Source organism: Montipora capricornis, chromosome 6, assembly GCF_036669925.1.
Source record: "Montipora capricornis isolate CH-2021 chromosome 6, ASM3666992v2, whole genome shotgun sequence".
Classification (NCBI taxonomy): Eukaryota; Metazoa; Cnidaria; class Anthozoa; order Scleractinia; family Acroporidae; genus Montipora; species Montipora capricornis.
In genome coordinates, this window is record NC_090888.1 from 72,141,548 (window position 1) to 72,156,547 (window position 15,000).

The window sequence follows — 15,000 nt, forward strand, 5'->3', positions numbered from 1 at the left end:
TCACCAGGGGTAGCTAGCACGTTTAACACAAATTATAAGGAACCCATACAGCTGGCACTGTGGGTCTAAACCAGTCAGTTAAAGGAAAACTTAATGTGGTGATCATGATGTATCCTGTTTAAATAGGTTTTCAGAGTAACATAAGGACAAGCATGTTATTCTTTCTGTCACTTATGAAATCACAACAGGTGAAATTTTACATTGTTGCCTATGTAGGACATTTTTTCTATTTTCATGTTTGCACATGATATGAATCCTTAGAGATGGGAAACAAACAAAGTTCCAGAAGAAGGGAAAGTCAGGCAGTACGTCCCAGCCTGGGAGCATCAGTCAATCCTTCACTTACACCAGATGCCATTAATTCACTGGCAGACTGTTTGAACAAACTACCTGTTGTTCTTGATCAAAGTGTCAGGGAAGAGTTGATTCGTCGTGTAGAACTTGTTCAGACTGGAGATACTGTTCAGGTTCTCCTCAGAAAAGGACAGGACCCAACTGGAATCTATGTGCTTGTGTCTGGAAATGTAAATGTTGTAAGTGAAAACCAAAAGTTTGTCTTGCGAAAGATCAAAAAAGGGGATTGTTTTGGTGAAGTATCTGTGCTGTTTAACACAAAGTGTACAGCTGAAGTCAGGACTGTTGATAGGTAAGGTTAGGAACCAATAATCTGACGTTTCATTAAGTTTTAAAGTAGAAGGGACCTTGTGATAGAGTAAGCGGGCCCCTGTATAAATACAAGTACAAGGAAAGGTTATGTTTATACAAACGTTGGCCGTGTAGCACTTATATTTTAAACAGAGTTAATTGAATAGAGTGTAATGTGAAGTGCTAGATTTCTATCCCATATGAACCATGTGGCTCATACGGGATAGAAATCTGGCACTTCACCATGTGGTTCATATGGGATAGAAATCTAGCACTTCACATTACACTCTATTCAGTTAACTCTGCTTAAAACATAAGTGCTACACGGTCAACGTTTGTATAAACGTAACCTTTCCTTGTACTTGTACATGTTCATTACCGTGACTTTAACATCTTCATGCAGTTCCCACGTCCTGCTTCCGTCTGAAGTTGTAGCTCAGTCGGTTGAGCGGCGGAGATCTAACCCGAAGGTCGTGGGTTCAATTCCCACCCTGGTCAGAGTTTTTCTTTGTCCTTGTGTGGGCCCATTTCCATCAGTAGGGCTTAAACGCTCACATGGTTCATACGGGATAGAAATCTAGCACTTCACATTACACTCTATTCAGTTAACCCCGTATAAATAGTCTGGCTTTTGATTGTGAGACCTCCTTTGAGCAAAGGCGGGTACTGCAGCGTAGACGGGTGCTAGTACCCCAGGGTCTCAGCTTCTAATAAAACCCATAAATACTACCCCCCTTAGTTTGTTTAATAAGGTGCTTTCTTTTACTGCTGTATGCAAATGGTTTGGTGTTCTGGTCATCTAGGGAAGGGAAGATAGACCTTGTGGCCTCCAGCTGAACTGACATTTTCCTCAGTATGGAATGTACATGTAGCTGACTGGTCTGGTCCTTTCCTGGGAAAAGTTTTCACCTTCACAATGGTTGTCATCATTATCATTGTCAAAGCAGTTATTCTACAAGGGCGCACTGGATATGAGGTGATAGATGACCAACAAGGTGCATTGCGCTGAGTTGGTTATAATCATTTTATATCTAGCAAGCCTGAGTAGAGTAAAAATTCCAGGATCAACAACTCTTCTGTGTTAATTTTATTTATCTTCCTTGGTCAATTCTGGTCCAAAATGGCTTTTGTCGGTCATTTTTTTTCTCAGAGCTGCAAAAAATTAATGTTTTCAGCTCACTTTATTGCTGATGCGTTCCTTGACCATACTACAACTGTAGGTACAGCACGTATATGAAATGATAGCCAGACTGTCTGGTAAGCCAATGAAAATGCTGGAAATCTGACATACCTAGTTCAGTTTTTAATAATTGACCTTAACATTTAGGCTGTGCATGTCCCATTGTTCATAATTTCTCATTTTAAGCATTTGCATAATACATACAATTGAGACTCCTGTCCTTATACAATGTATATCAGTGTATTGCAACTGTGCCTATTCGTTACCTGAATCTGAAAAAAAGCCAAAAATATATCACCAGTGTGCAGCTACTGCCAACTTAACCCATTGACTCCCAGTGGTTCCCCATTGACGAGTAAAATCGTCTGGCATTAGACAGAGTAAAATACTAAGTCTGGCCGGTTTAGGCCGGTTTGGACGTCAAAGGGTTAATGGGTCATAGTTTTTCAGTGAGTGATTAAGGCTTTGAGCAAAATATTAATGAAGTTGAACCTCTCTTTGTTTTTTCTTACTGGAACTCAATAACAAGGTGTGCCATGCTGTTTTTGAACACCTCTGATGCTCGTCAGCTGTTGAAATTTCCCAGTGAACTAACTCTTCTGCAGTGGTTTCAGCAAAGGTTAGCACTGTTACTTACTGGACTTGTTCAGTACATTTTATAAAACACAGCTGTAACCTGAGCTATTAATAATAATATTATTATTAAAAGCAAGTGTTATATAATACAATATGATCTAGAGAACTGTGTTTTTCAGGCCTCAGTTGTTCGAAGGCTTATTAAGGGTCTTAATTGACAAACTGTGAGCCAGCGAGCCATGCAAGTGTGGCATTTATTAATAAGTCTAAGCACCCATTTCAAATGGCGCTGATAAACAGTATGCTTATATTTATTAAAGTCTAAGCACCCATTTTAAAACGTCAATAACTGTGTGCCTCGCGTGTTGACTTGCATGGCTCCCTGGCTTGTATATTGTAGTAGAACCTCACTTAATACACTGTAAGAGGGGTAGCCAAGGACCAGATGTCTTAAAATTATTTTGTCAGAATTCCCAAAATGGTTTCAAAGCTCGTTTAGAGAGTGTGCACTGGGGCCGTGCGGATAGGGATGCCTCCCCCCCCGCCCCACTTTTCTCCTACGGTGTTGTTTTCTCCTAAACCTCTCGTCTCACACTTCTGTGGTCCATCCCAAAACCTAGGTCCAGCCACTTTCAAACGTACTCTGTGGACCCTGGTTTGTAGCTCCTCCTACAAAATATTTAATATATCTGTTGGGCTGTACTAGCCAAGGAGAATCTCAGATCTGTAGAAATTCCTAGGAGGCTCTCTTTTGCCTCTTTGGAAAGTTCTAGCAATCATTATGGGCCTGGTTAAGAACTTTACATTATGTAGTCGTCCATTTTTTTTGTAAATTTTAGGGGATGTTTGCTTTAAAAGGGGAGTAGTTTTATCAAACAAGTTGATAAAGGCAAATTAACCACCATTAAAATATTTGCGAGCAGACGTTTCCACAAGTTGGAATGCATTTGTATTATTATGTACTTATTATGATGATGATGACATTTGATTGTTTTTTTAAAATTAATTTTTATTATTTTGTTATTGTATTGTTACACAGTCATTGCTGGCGAGCCTTAGCAAGGCAGTATACTATTCTTGACATAATTTAGCCAAAAAAATCAAAATTTGAATGTAAGATCAGAAGCATGCGCAGTCGATTGTGGTGGGTCATGTCTATTATCTGGGGTATTGATACCCGAAATAACGTAACATAATGGTTTTCAGACCTCCTTGATATTAAAGGCTTTGCTGGCCACCTTTGGCATTCTATTTTCAATTGATATTTGCCAATGATCCTGTAAGCATATAAATATGTTAGGTCGAGTTTGTGGCCTTGTTACATGTATTAACTGTTTTTCTCACTTAAGATCTCCAAAATATTGAAATCAGGTTGGAGGGGACTGGAAAAGAGTGGGTTGTCATGGGAACCAATTTCTTTATAGCCGTAGGTGTGTTACCTGTTTAACTATTACTTTCAATGGGCTCTGCTGCAAATTGACCGAGATAGCTCAATTTATATACTTGATGTAATTTTGCTTTGAGTGATGACGTCATCAGTCCTGTTATTAGCAAATTATTTTACACAATTTTCAAACTTAAATATCTCTGGAACCAATGCAGATATTTTCAAGTGGTATAAAACAGCTTGTCTAATCTTTCTTGGTATTCTATATGATAAACCTAAAAATTCAAGGGATAAAAATTTGATCATAGTCACTATAGCACTTTAAGTGTTCCAGCTGCCTTGGTTGATGTAATTTTGTTTTTAATGATTTTTTGCAGGAGATATTTTGACACCAGTAGACTCTTTGATAACCTCCAGTTGTCAAGAGAGATTGCCAAGGATGTGTTACAGAAGGCAAGTTTTTTCTATAATTGTAAAATTGTGAATTTTGAGGAGGACAGCAGCTTTATAGTGTCTGTAAGATGTTTGGAGACAGTAATAATCATTACTCTGCACGTAAATTATGACTGTTATTGGTATGATGTATTTCAAAGATGTTCATCTCCCAGTTTCCAGAAAGTTTTCTTTCAGACGTTTTTTGGAAAAGATTGAGCTATAAGTTAGAATGACAGCTTAAGGGTAGTATTTAAGGGGCCTTACTGAACTTTTGAGAATTGAAGGCCGGAGTTGGGAAATTCTGAAAAAGCATTGTTACAGTACAAGAAAAGTAGGAGAAAAAGAATGTTATAATTTGTGAACAATAAAACATGGGGAAAAATTCAAGCATAAGTGCCATTTTGCCCTTGGGATTTGTATAATGGGTATAAACACAGTTACTCTAAAAAATGCTGGTGGTAAATCTATTGGCGGAAGAATTAATTCTTGCGAACTGAAATGCTAGCAAAATTCACACTCAGAAGAAATTTCCCAACCTTTGCCTCAAAACTTACATGGGCTGTCCCTAATGACATTAATAACAGTACATATTAAATTTTATACAGCACATAAATTATACAAGTAAACAACATCGTCGCTCTTTGGAGGTTGGGTGCCTGAAACATCCTGGAGCTTCCACTATTGGCAGCCAGCTCCAAGATGGAGACTGCACCGATGGCTGGCAAAACCTGACAACCCAGCCATGAGCCCCCATGCCCCCGAGAAGAATGGGCACCCGTCACACTGACACACAGTGGAATGCAGAGGGTGGGGAGGGAGGGAAAAATTAAAAAAAAATTAAAATTAAAATTAAAAAAAAACAAAAAAAAAACCACTAAACGCTCCACACAATGCTCCTACTTCCCGCCACACTGATAAATAAGCGATACAGCCCAAAGCACGAGGTATTCCATGCATGCGCCAGTATACTACAACCACTGACCAATAGGCTGCAGTCGCTCCTAGTTGTTTACTTTGTTAAACTTTGTTTAACCTCATTTATAAATTATTGATATATAATATTTCCAGTCACCTTTGCTGCTCAACTGGAGAACAGAAGCTTTGGAAGCTGTGGTCAACACTTTTAAACTTGGTAATTTTATGTGTGTTTGTTTTGAGTGTACTTACTAGGAACTATTTTCTGAGAATAATATTATTATAATGGTCTTTTAAATGTTTGGTTTCCCTATGTCATATATTTAGGTATGGACTTATTTTTTCTGCAGATGTTATTGCGCTTTATCCTGCCCACAGTTTAATTTTTAAGGAAGGCTGGAAAGGAGAGGAAATGTTTATTTTAATTCATGGACAGTAAGTTTGAATTAATTGGTCATAAGCCCACCACATCCCTGTAAATTAAGATGAGTAATTGAATATGCACATTTTACAATGATAATTTTTTTTCTTTTTACTTTTGATTAGAATTTTAAATAAAAATGTAAATAGATCATTGTTTTTCCACAGGATTACCTTCTTCACAGGTGATCAGGAGCTTGCTACATTTGTAGCAGGGGAAAGAGGCTTCTCTTTTGGTGAAGAAGGTAATTATAATCAAGTGATAGTTCATTGTAGGTAAAGTGCTTTTCATTTGTAATTATCCCAAGAATCTTTGCACAGTTACTCATCATCTCATAAGAATTTGTAGCCAAATTGTGGCAGTGGGATAAATAGGCAGCTTTCTATGCTGTGGCACAACTTAGACAGCATAAAATTTGTCAAAAAATTAGCAACATAACAAAACACTTTCAGAAGTCACTGTGAACAGTTTTCCCAGGAACACATTATTTTCAATTGATATATTGCTTGACATTTTTTTTATTTTAAAAAGTATTATTTTAAAAGTAAAATTACTTATTTGTCTGGGAATGAGTTAGCGCAGCTGATGGTCTTCATTATGGATGTTTTTTAGATCTTTCAAGCTTTGATTATTAAATTTATTGTTATTTTAAATTTTACAATTAATTTTATTTTCCACTTTTCTTTGGTTTTCCCCTCCCATCAAAAATAAAAAAATTCATTGATTTGATTTACAGTCTCCATAGTCAGTTGAGCTCCTGTGACGTGCTACTTATGCTGGAGATGACACATGACACACTACAGAGATGTCAATAATCTGATGATTTTTCTTTTCAGCCGGACAATCCACTCCCCCCCCCCCTCCACCTCCATCCCCAGTGATCAAGACACCCACTCCCCCCCCCACCCCGCCCACCCCCCCTCCCCCCAAAAAAAAATGCACACCCACCCATCCCTTCAGCACAATTTCTTTCTAAATCAAATTGATTGATCACTCACGAGGTGGCAATATTAGCTCGAGCTGTAAAATCGTGGGAAAACAGGGCACTTAAGTTGAAAATTTTTATTGTTAAACAGTGATCCAGTCAGACAGTCGGTTATATGGCCATGATAACAAAGCCAAAATTCAGTAAGGAAAGGTGGAATGAGTTGCTGATAGAAAATAATTGAAATTTAACTTGGGCATGCGATTTGAGCCTACAATGGAGCAAAGTCTTTAAAGGATTCAAAACCGAATGTTTCCGGCAGCTTTGATGACCTATTCGGGAGATTCGTTCTGTATGTGGGAGATTACCGGGTAATCCAGGAGAGTTGGCACAATCACTAAGTGATTATTTAATGGTGTATTTTAACATGCAGGGTTTTTCACAGGAACAGAAAGAAGATCCACTGTTAGGTAGGCTAAATGTGGTATTAACCAGCTCTCAATAATGCTTCATATATGTGATGTGGGTTAGCAGAGTATAGATTACTCACAATATTAAATTCACCTCTAACCCAGGCTTTTAGCCAGGCGGCCGTCCAGCCGTCCAAAGGACGGCCAGTTTTCAGAAATGGGAGATTTTCGACGGCCTGTTTTGGGCGGCCATTTACGAGCTTCTGTGCTTAATGTAACAAAACAGTGTCTATAAATTAATAAAACTGACATTTCTTTTTGCTCTCAAGAGTTGTTTTAGTGTTGCTGTCGTATTTTTCTTCTATATTAACACTTTTTTAGCGAGTTTCCTTTCTGTTTTGATCAATTGAATCAAAGTCGAGCGAAGCGATTTCACAGGCAAAGCCACTGTTCAGTGATATTGACTTACCAAGTCGTCCCCAGGCTACTTTGCCGGCTGCTATAAATAAATACGCACGTTGGTGATTATTTATGAGGATATGAGTCAAAGATCATGCGCCTTCCAACTCGGTAAGACGATCTCACGGCTGCAAATGTTATTGTAATCGCTTGATTGTATTCTGCTCTGTTCAAGCGAAATCTGGCGGGCATTACAACAAAATAGCCATTTGGTGTAATAACATGTCCAATCATCGTAATATTGCTTTAGGAATACTAATAGTAGGTGAATAGTTAAAGATTGTAGACCAGAATGCAGTTCGACCAACAAAGCCACGCATATCTGTTCTTTCGTGTAAATCATGGCTTGACAACTTCAAATTTCAATCACTCTTCATAACAACTGGAGTTCCTATCCCAAATATAATTCAATGTTAAACAAGGTAAGTTGAGGAAAGGATAGCTTAGTAAAATTATCAAAGAAAAACAGCGGTTTAATAGGTAAATTGAAAGACGTTTACAGCTGTCAGAATCGCGGAAATCACGTCTAAGAGGCTTCAATTTTTCAAAATTTTCTGGGGGAACATGCCCCCAGACCCCCCTAGGAGCACGGCGCCGCATGGCGCCATGCTATGTGGGCCTTTTGGCCCACATAAAATTTGGACTCCCACTTTCAAAATCCTGGCTAAAGCCTGTGTAGGAGTGTTCTCAATTGAACATTAGCAGGATTGCGGGAAATTTGTTTCCCAAGTGATTTTAGGTTTTCTTTTTCCGTTTCAAAATCCTGATCAAACCAAAATTTGGACTCCCACTTTCAAAATCCTGGCTAAAAGCCTGCTCTAACCTGATCATTGGTTTCTTCACGAAGTCTACAGTGCTTAAAATCTCGTGATACTCATACTTAGGATTAACGACACATTTACCGGTAGTTATGTTTTAGTAATTTTTAAAATACCAACACTACAAAGAAGTTTGAAGTTGGTGGCGTGGTTGCTATTTAAAGGTTCTCCCCATGAGGTGATTTTGCTTACCTACTCACTATCTAGCTTGAGTGATACATGTAGATTGGAAATAGCAAAAAGACACAAGTTCAAACTTTTTATTTGTAATTTTTATTTTATTTATTTATTTTTTATTCCACACACAACTTATTTACAGGATATACATATTTACAGTAAAACAGTATACATTGCTTAATCCCATACTGAAAAGGGAATCAAAGCATTAACGTTTAAGGGCTGTCGGTTGCAAGGCTGTTGTGAAAAGGCGGTGAAGGATTTGTTGGTTTAGGGACTTATCAAAGTAAAAGAAGCAAATTAAGTTAAAGTTTTCAGTAATTCCCACTTCGTTTGTAAGGTGCCGGCAGCCTTTTGTTCAAATAGATAGGTCGACTTTAATAAGATATCCGAAAAAGCCTTCTACCTTTGGTAGCGTTTTATACACTCAAACTTGTTAATATCATAATAATTATCCTTCACTAGTATCCTTCACTAATTCATTCAGCATCCTATTTACCCTTTACCGGTAAAATTTGCGTTTTATTTGCTCACTCTGTCCTTCACCATACATGTATGTCTGATAATTAATAATTAATCCAAGGAAGTTTATTTACACTAATTGGCCATTTTTATACTGGAGGGGCATTATTATTATACCACAGCTATTGTTAGGCTTCCTTGTCACACCTGTCTTTATTGAATTTTTGTGTATCTTTTACATGACTGTGTGGCTAAATTGATTTTATATTAAAGAAAATAATTAACATAAATATTGGCCAGTGTCAAATAAGGGGTTGTTACCGTTGTATGCAAACGATTTTCGATGAAATCATTTCGATTACCCCTCCTTGTTTTTGGTCAGTCTAATTGTCAACTCATTGTCTTTTTGACCATTAAGAAGTTCATTTTGTTTGTCTGGTACCGGTATTTTATATTCATTTGGTCCTTTCTAAAAGCACACCTCCTTGTATTGAGAAGATAAGTTAATGTTGCATTTCTTTTTTTGTTTTTACACTGATATTTATTAGGTCAGCAGGACCGTGCCAGATCATCACTCTAAAAGAGGAGAATTATCATGAAGCTGTTAGCAAGGTTTGTCAACGTTGATCCAGTCGCTCTCATTGGCTGTCTTGTGCACGGACTGGTGGGGAGAAATATCATTTATTTCTCTTAAAAAAGTAAAGTCTGTTTATGAGGCAAGTGGCCCATCAGAGCTGGAGCTTATCCCGGTTTCTGTGGCATGAAGCAACTAGGAGTATTTTCTACTCCCCCCTGCGTGGGATACCAGTCCATCGCAGTGTTACCCCAGCATTTCGCCGGTACCCATTTATACACCTGGGTGGAGAGAGGCACCGTGGGAGTAAATTGTCTTGCCCAAGAACACAACACAATGTCTCTGGCCAGGACCCGAACCCGGACCACTTGATCTGGAGTTGAGTTCACTAACCATGAGGCCACCGCACCTCCCGATTTATTTCTCTTGGTTCGCGGATAATAAAGCGTAATTTCGTGATTCCCAGATACAAATGTTATTTGTTGTGGAGAAGCAATTTCCAAAAGTACACTGTTTTTGTAACAAGCCATGGTGCACTGATACTTCACAGGCAATAACTGTGTTTACACCAGCCACCCTTTCCCAGTTGGTGTGGCTAAAATACATGCAACCTCGTTCCCAGTGTCTCTCTTATTTGCCTCCTTTGTCATTGTCTCCTCGATGACAAGGGAGGCAGAGAAGAGAGACCCTAAGAACAAGGTTGAAGTACACATCACTTTTCACATGACACAAAGCCTTCAAATTAGTTAACCTTAGCCCTAGACATCATTTTTAGGCCTAATGAGGCCCACGTTTAGCATTAGTAACGGTTTTGGAACAAGTTACCTGTTCTTTGTTACCCCTTCCTAGGGGGAGTGGTCGTTGCATTTGTTTAACAGTTCATCCCAGTGTGAACTAGCCTGTGAAAAATTTCCATTGATACGTGGAATTTTCCACAAACTGAGTGAAACGAAAGATGTGGAAAATGTTTTTTTTGCACAACAAGTCAGGTGACCTTTGGCGGGCAGTTGTTTTTGTTGCAGCCCCCATAACTGACCTTTTTTGTTGTGGCGTCTGATTGGCATAGCTACCAGTAGTGTGTGAGAAAAGGAATTTCCTTGACCGGTCGAGTTGTGTTAAGGTTCTATGAATCCAAAACGACCCAAACTTGTTACGTGTGAAGTCATTGGTCCGGCTATTGATTTCTTAATAATCTTTGTATATCACCGTTTTTTGTTTTATGCAACCGGCATATTCTAAGCTATTCTATTTATAATTACATATTGACTTAATGATGATAATTACTCCCTGATTAAGGAATTTTATATGATTAAAATAATGATGATTTTCTTAAAACTTACTTTAATGTTTATTTTGTTGTATGCAAATTGCTTTGGTTATTCTGGTTTTTTTTTGTATTTTCGTCCAGTTCTCGACAGAGGCTAGGCTACTGCAAGAGCTGAGTGTGAAATGGAAAGAGCACGTCAACCAAAGAAATACTGAACTGTATTCAAAATACGGAGGTGCTTTGGATCTGGAGGTGTGATTCAATGACTCAGAAAAGTGCCGTTCTTTGTTGAAGAACGAAAACGTGGAATTCACATTTCGGCAATTAAAGTCTTGGGAATATAGCTGGATACAGAGTTGTCCCCTGAACCCATTTTAATGGCTTAGCTTCCATGAGTGCCGTAATAATATCGTAGTGGTAGAGCATCCGAACTAGCGATCGGAGAAGGTGGTAAGTACGACGGCTCGTGTGATGAATGGTCGGGTTTTTTCGGATCATCCCCGACTCACCATGGACGAAATATCTCTATTTCACTTACGAGGGTTAACGTTATCCATCCCCTTCGCTACAATAGACCATATTCGTATTCTCAGTATTGGACTGGAACTGTAGCTTGCGGTGGCTAATGCAGGGGAATCTTTTCAAATGCAAATACTTTTAAATGTATTCCCCCGGATTAGCCTCCATTGCAAGCTAGTTCCAGTCCAATACTGAGAATACGAATATGGTCTATTTCGAAAACCTATAGACTTTATTCATAGAGTGGTTTTCAATTGAGTGTCGAAAGTAATTATATAATTACTTTGGTTTTGCATTACTTCACTCAGTAATTGGTTCGATGTTCTCGTGCCACTTTTTCAACCAATCAGAAGTGAAACCAAAACCAATCGTAGCTCGCGCGTGCACATTTTCCCACGCTTTGTGTCGGCTACGAGTAATTACTTCGAGTTTTGATTGGTTTACTGGATTGTCTCCGTCCTTTTTGATTGGCCAAAGTAATTACTTTGGTTTTGGTTTTACGACACTCAATTGAAAACCGCTCTAAATGGCACCTGTTTTATTATGCTTTTGCCAATGCGCAAATTATCCTACCAAGCCTCATTTTGGAGCAAGAATTAGTTTCAATTTACTGTATGTTATCGAGACTTGGTAGGCTAATTTGCACTTTGACAAAAGAATTGTAAATTGACCGCTATTTATGAATAAGGTCTACAGAGCCTGTTTTCTTGGCAAGTTTTATCATAAATGCTCATCCTGATTTTGTTTTCTGTTTCTCCAGATTTTGAGGATGACATTGAAACAGGTATTGAGCATATAGTGGTAATTTTGAAATGTAGAGGTTTTAAAGTGCGTGCCGTAAAACCAAAGAACTAAAGAAAGACGTTCCCACTGTTGGACTGGTTCTCCTTGAGAAGGGGTATAATGCACAAGAAAAGTTGCGTCTCAAAAGACTCTCTTGCTTTAAGCTTCATATCATTCTCGTTCCGGATCCAGTCCATCCGCGAGAATACTTTATGGATTAGTATTATATATCAGTCATGTGAGCATTGCTTTTCCTGTGTTCTGATTGGTTAATTTGGCTCCCTCTTACTTAATCGTTGTGGTTAGTAAATTTCTGGTACTATCCGTTAGTTATTCAGCTTGTGTAGAATATACTAGAACAGTTATTCACCTCCACATCGGTGAACAATAATAATTGTTAATAGACCTTTTTGCAGATACGGCGGCCATCTTTATTTCTATTGTTTCAAATAGCTATTATGGGATGCCCAGGGGGAAAATACATATTAATTTGCCCCCTGAGCATCCCATAATGTCTTTCGAAACAATAGAAATCAAAATGGCCGCTGTATCTGCAAAAAGGTCTATTCTTCTGATTCACGTGACCAATCAAAATTCGAAGCAATTAAAATAAACAAACAATTTTCTTTGTTATAAACGCGAGATAATTTGAACTTGCAAGTTGCCATTAGTTTTGCCTTTTCTTTGTGCTGGTTGAAATAGTGACGCGAGATTTTCATACAGCGCAACGATTGCATCGCTTTGAGGACTCAACCGCTCTAAACCAATCAGAATCCAAGGAAAAAACATGTAATTTCCTCAGCGTAGGGGAACATGTGCACGAAAGAACGCGATTGCTTTCGGTTTTGCTGTTGTAATGGATATCGGTTAACGAGTGTGCGCCAGAGAATACTGACGAGTTCTATTTTTAATTTACTTTTGGCCATGCACTAAAGTATATTTTTTTCCTGAAATTCAGACAGATGAGTTTCAAGTTTGCCCTCCTGGTTTCCTGTACATCATAGCTTTGTCAATGATTGTCAAAGAGGTAGAAGAAGACCAGGCTGTTTTGTCCAAAAACCAGTATGACGATGGTGAGTTTAAGCGCGTGGTGTCGATTTAAACGATTACTTAATCTGCTTTTTTCTCGAACTTTGAATACTACTCTTCTTTGGCTTTAGTGCCCAAACAAAACGTATTTAAATTGCATTTCGATTATGTCTAATTCGCCTGGGGTCCCTATAGTCCTTCGAATCAGTGTTCTCATAAACTAATGATCGGATCACGGAATGGGCCGCTTCACTTTACTCAAAAGCCCAAAAATTATTCGTCTGGTTGATTTAACTTAACTTTCTACTTAAATCCCTCTAAACTTTGAATGCGTATTGCTGTATTGTTTCATTTTAAATAGAAATTGACGAAGAAAGTGGTAACCTTCGGAGTGGTTCAAGTTTTTCGGAAGGCGAACGAGGCAAATGCCGCCATTGCAGATGCCAGTCAGTAGAATTGGACCCGAAGTCTCTAAGCGCGGAGGATGCTGAAAAATGATTGAGAAGTCACGACTTCGTGCCGGAAGAACGTGGGATGAAAACATCGCATCATGATCATTGTAACATGTCCCCGTTTCGCCATTTATAGTTTTTCCTTGATCTCTCTTTCTTCATTAATCAACCTGTGCCAAAAAGTGACGGCCGGCACTTCGAGATTGACTAGCAGATACGCGCCGCTACACAGAGTCAGGAGTGAACACGAAGTTTCTGTTGAATGCCAGATTTTTCATTGATTTTCAGGTACCTATCTATTTGTAGTTCTTCAAGGAAGTGCTGTGGTAGTGGACGACGGCGACCTGACTACATCGCACACTTTACAGCTGAAAGAAGTCTTCTGTAAGTTGTGCATTTCAATTTATTCTACGGAAAGCGTAACCGGAGTTAGGAATTGTTCTTTTTTTGTATGCAAAATTGAATTACGTGATGCTTACTTTCTCTGCAACTTAGCGGCCGCATCACGGTCATGTTGTTTGCGGTAACCAAATGTTCGTACTAGATATTTCAGTTTGTTCTCAGTTCACCTGAGATTTTTGCGGCGAATTAAAAAAAAAAGGTTAATATTCCCAGAATATGCGTAGCTTTTTACTTGAAAAAAGCCCAAGCCGGATACTGATCAGTAAGATTGAATTAAGTTGTGGTTAATTTTACATCGTTTGAGCGATCCTTGGAGGCAATAATTATTTCTGAGAAATATCACATATAGGCGGCGTTGTATTGAATGGAGTTACAAAGGAAACTTCACGGGTAAGAAGAATGGAATTGCTTTATCTCTATGACAAAAACAACAACAGATTTGAAATGCAGCTATTGATTTTTAACGGTGTAATTCTCCCGTGAAAGGAAAGGGTCTAGTCGCTCTAGCGCTGGAGCACTAATTGGGGACACTGTAAACTAAAATTAACAAGTAACACAAGTCAAGTCAAATGTTGGTTGTTTTTTAGGAGAGGGGAAACTGTAGTACCCGGAGAAAACCTCTCGGTGCAGAGTAGAGAACCAACAAACTCAACCCACATATGACGCCGTGTCTGGGAATCGAACCCGGGCCACATTGCTGGGAGGCGAGTGGTCTTACCACTGCGCCATCCCTGCATCCCTTGAAAAGGATGATATTAAAGCTGCAGTGGTTGCATGCGTGACGACAGGCACAAGGACAACTGAAAAATCAGAGTCCAGGGTAGGATTTGAACGCATGACCGCCGTAACTCCCGTCGGATGCCTCTCTACCCATTGCATGGTTTTTCGGTTGTCCTTTCGCCCGTTGCTAAGCAACTAGCTCAACAACAGCTATATTTGTACTCAATATTTTACAGCAACGGCAAAAAAAGGTTTTAAGCAAGAAAATGAAAGGTTAAAGGGGAACAGAAATGGCGCAGTGATGAGAGCACTCACCTCCCACCAATGTGGCCCGGGTTCGTATGTGGGTTGAGTTTGTTGGTTCTCTGTTTTCGGGTACTCCAGTTTTCCCCTTCCCTCAAAAACCAATATGATCCGGTATGTATTAATTTAATTTTATTTGTG

The 15,000-nt window shown here is 38.9% G+C and overlaps 1 protein-coding gene across 2 annotated transcripts in view; it reads left to right on the forward strand.

Annotated features, from left to right (window-relative positions):
• Positions 1-15,000, forward strand: part of LOC138054447 (cGMP-dependent protein kinase-like) — a 30,969-nt gene that overhangs the window by 15,169 nt on the left and 800 nt on the right. For both annotated transcript variants that reach the window (XM_068900884.1, XM_068900885.1), the window contains exons 2-13: positions 262-646; positions 2,355-2,444; positions 4,166-4,241; positions 5,292-5,355; positions 5,489-5,573; positions 5,727-5,803; positions 6,918-6,954; positions 9,359-9,422; positions 10,793-10,903; positions 11,931-11,954; positions 12,912-13,026; positions 13,723-13,818. In XM_068900884.1, the coding sequence (XP_068756985.1) occupies positions 262-646; positions 2,355-2,444; positions 4,166-4,241; positions 5,292-5,355; positions 5,489-5,573; positions 5,727-5,803; positions 6,918-6,954; positions 9,359-9,422; positions 10,793-10,903; positions 11,931-11,954; positions 12,912-13,026; positions 13,723-13,818 (1,224 nt within the window). The remainder of the gene's footprint in view (positions 1-261; positions 647-2,354; positions 2,445-4,165; positions 4,242-5,291; positions 5,356-5,488; positions 5,574-5,726; positions 5,804-6,917; positions 6,955-9,358; positions 9,423-10,792; positions 10,904-11,930; positions 11,955-12,911; positions 13,027-13,722; positions 13,819-15,000) is intronic.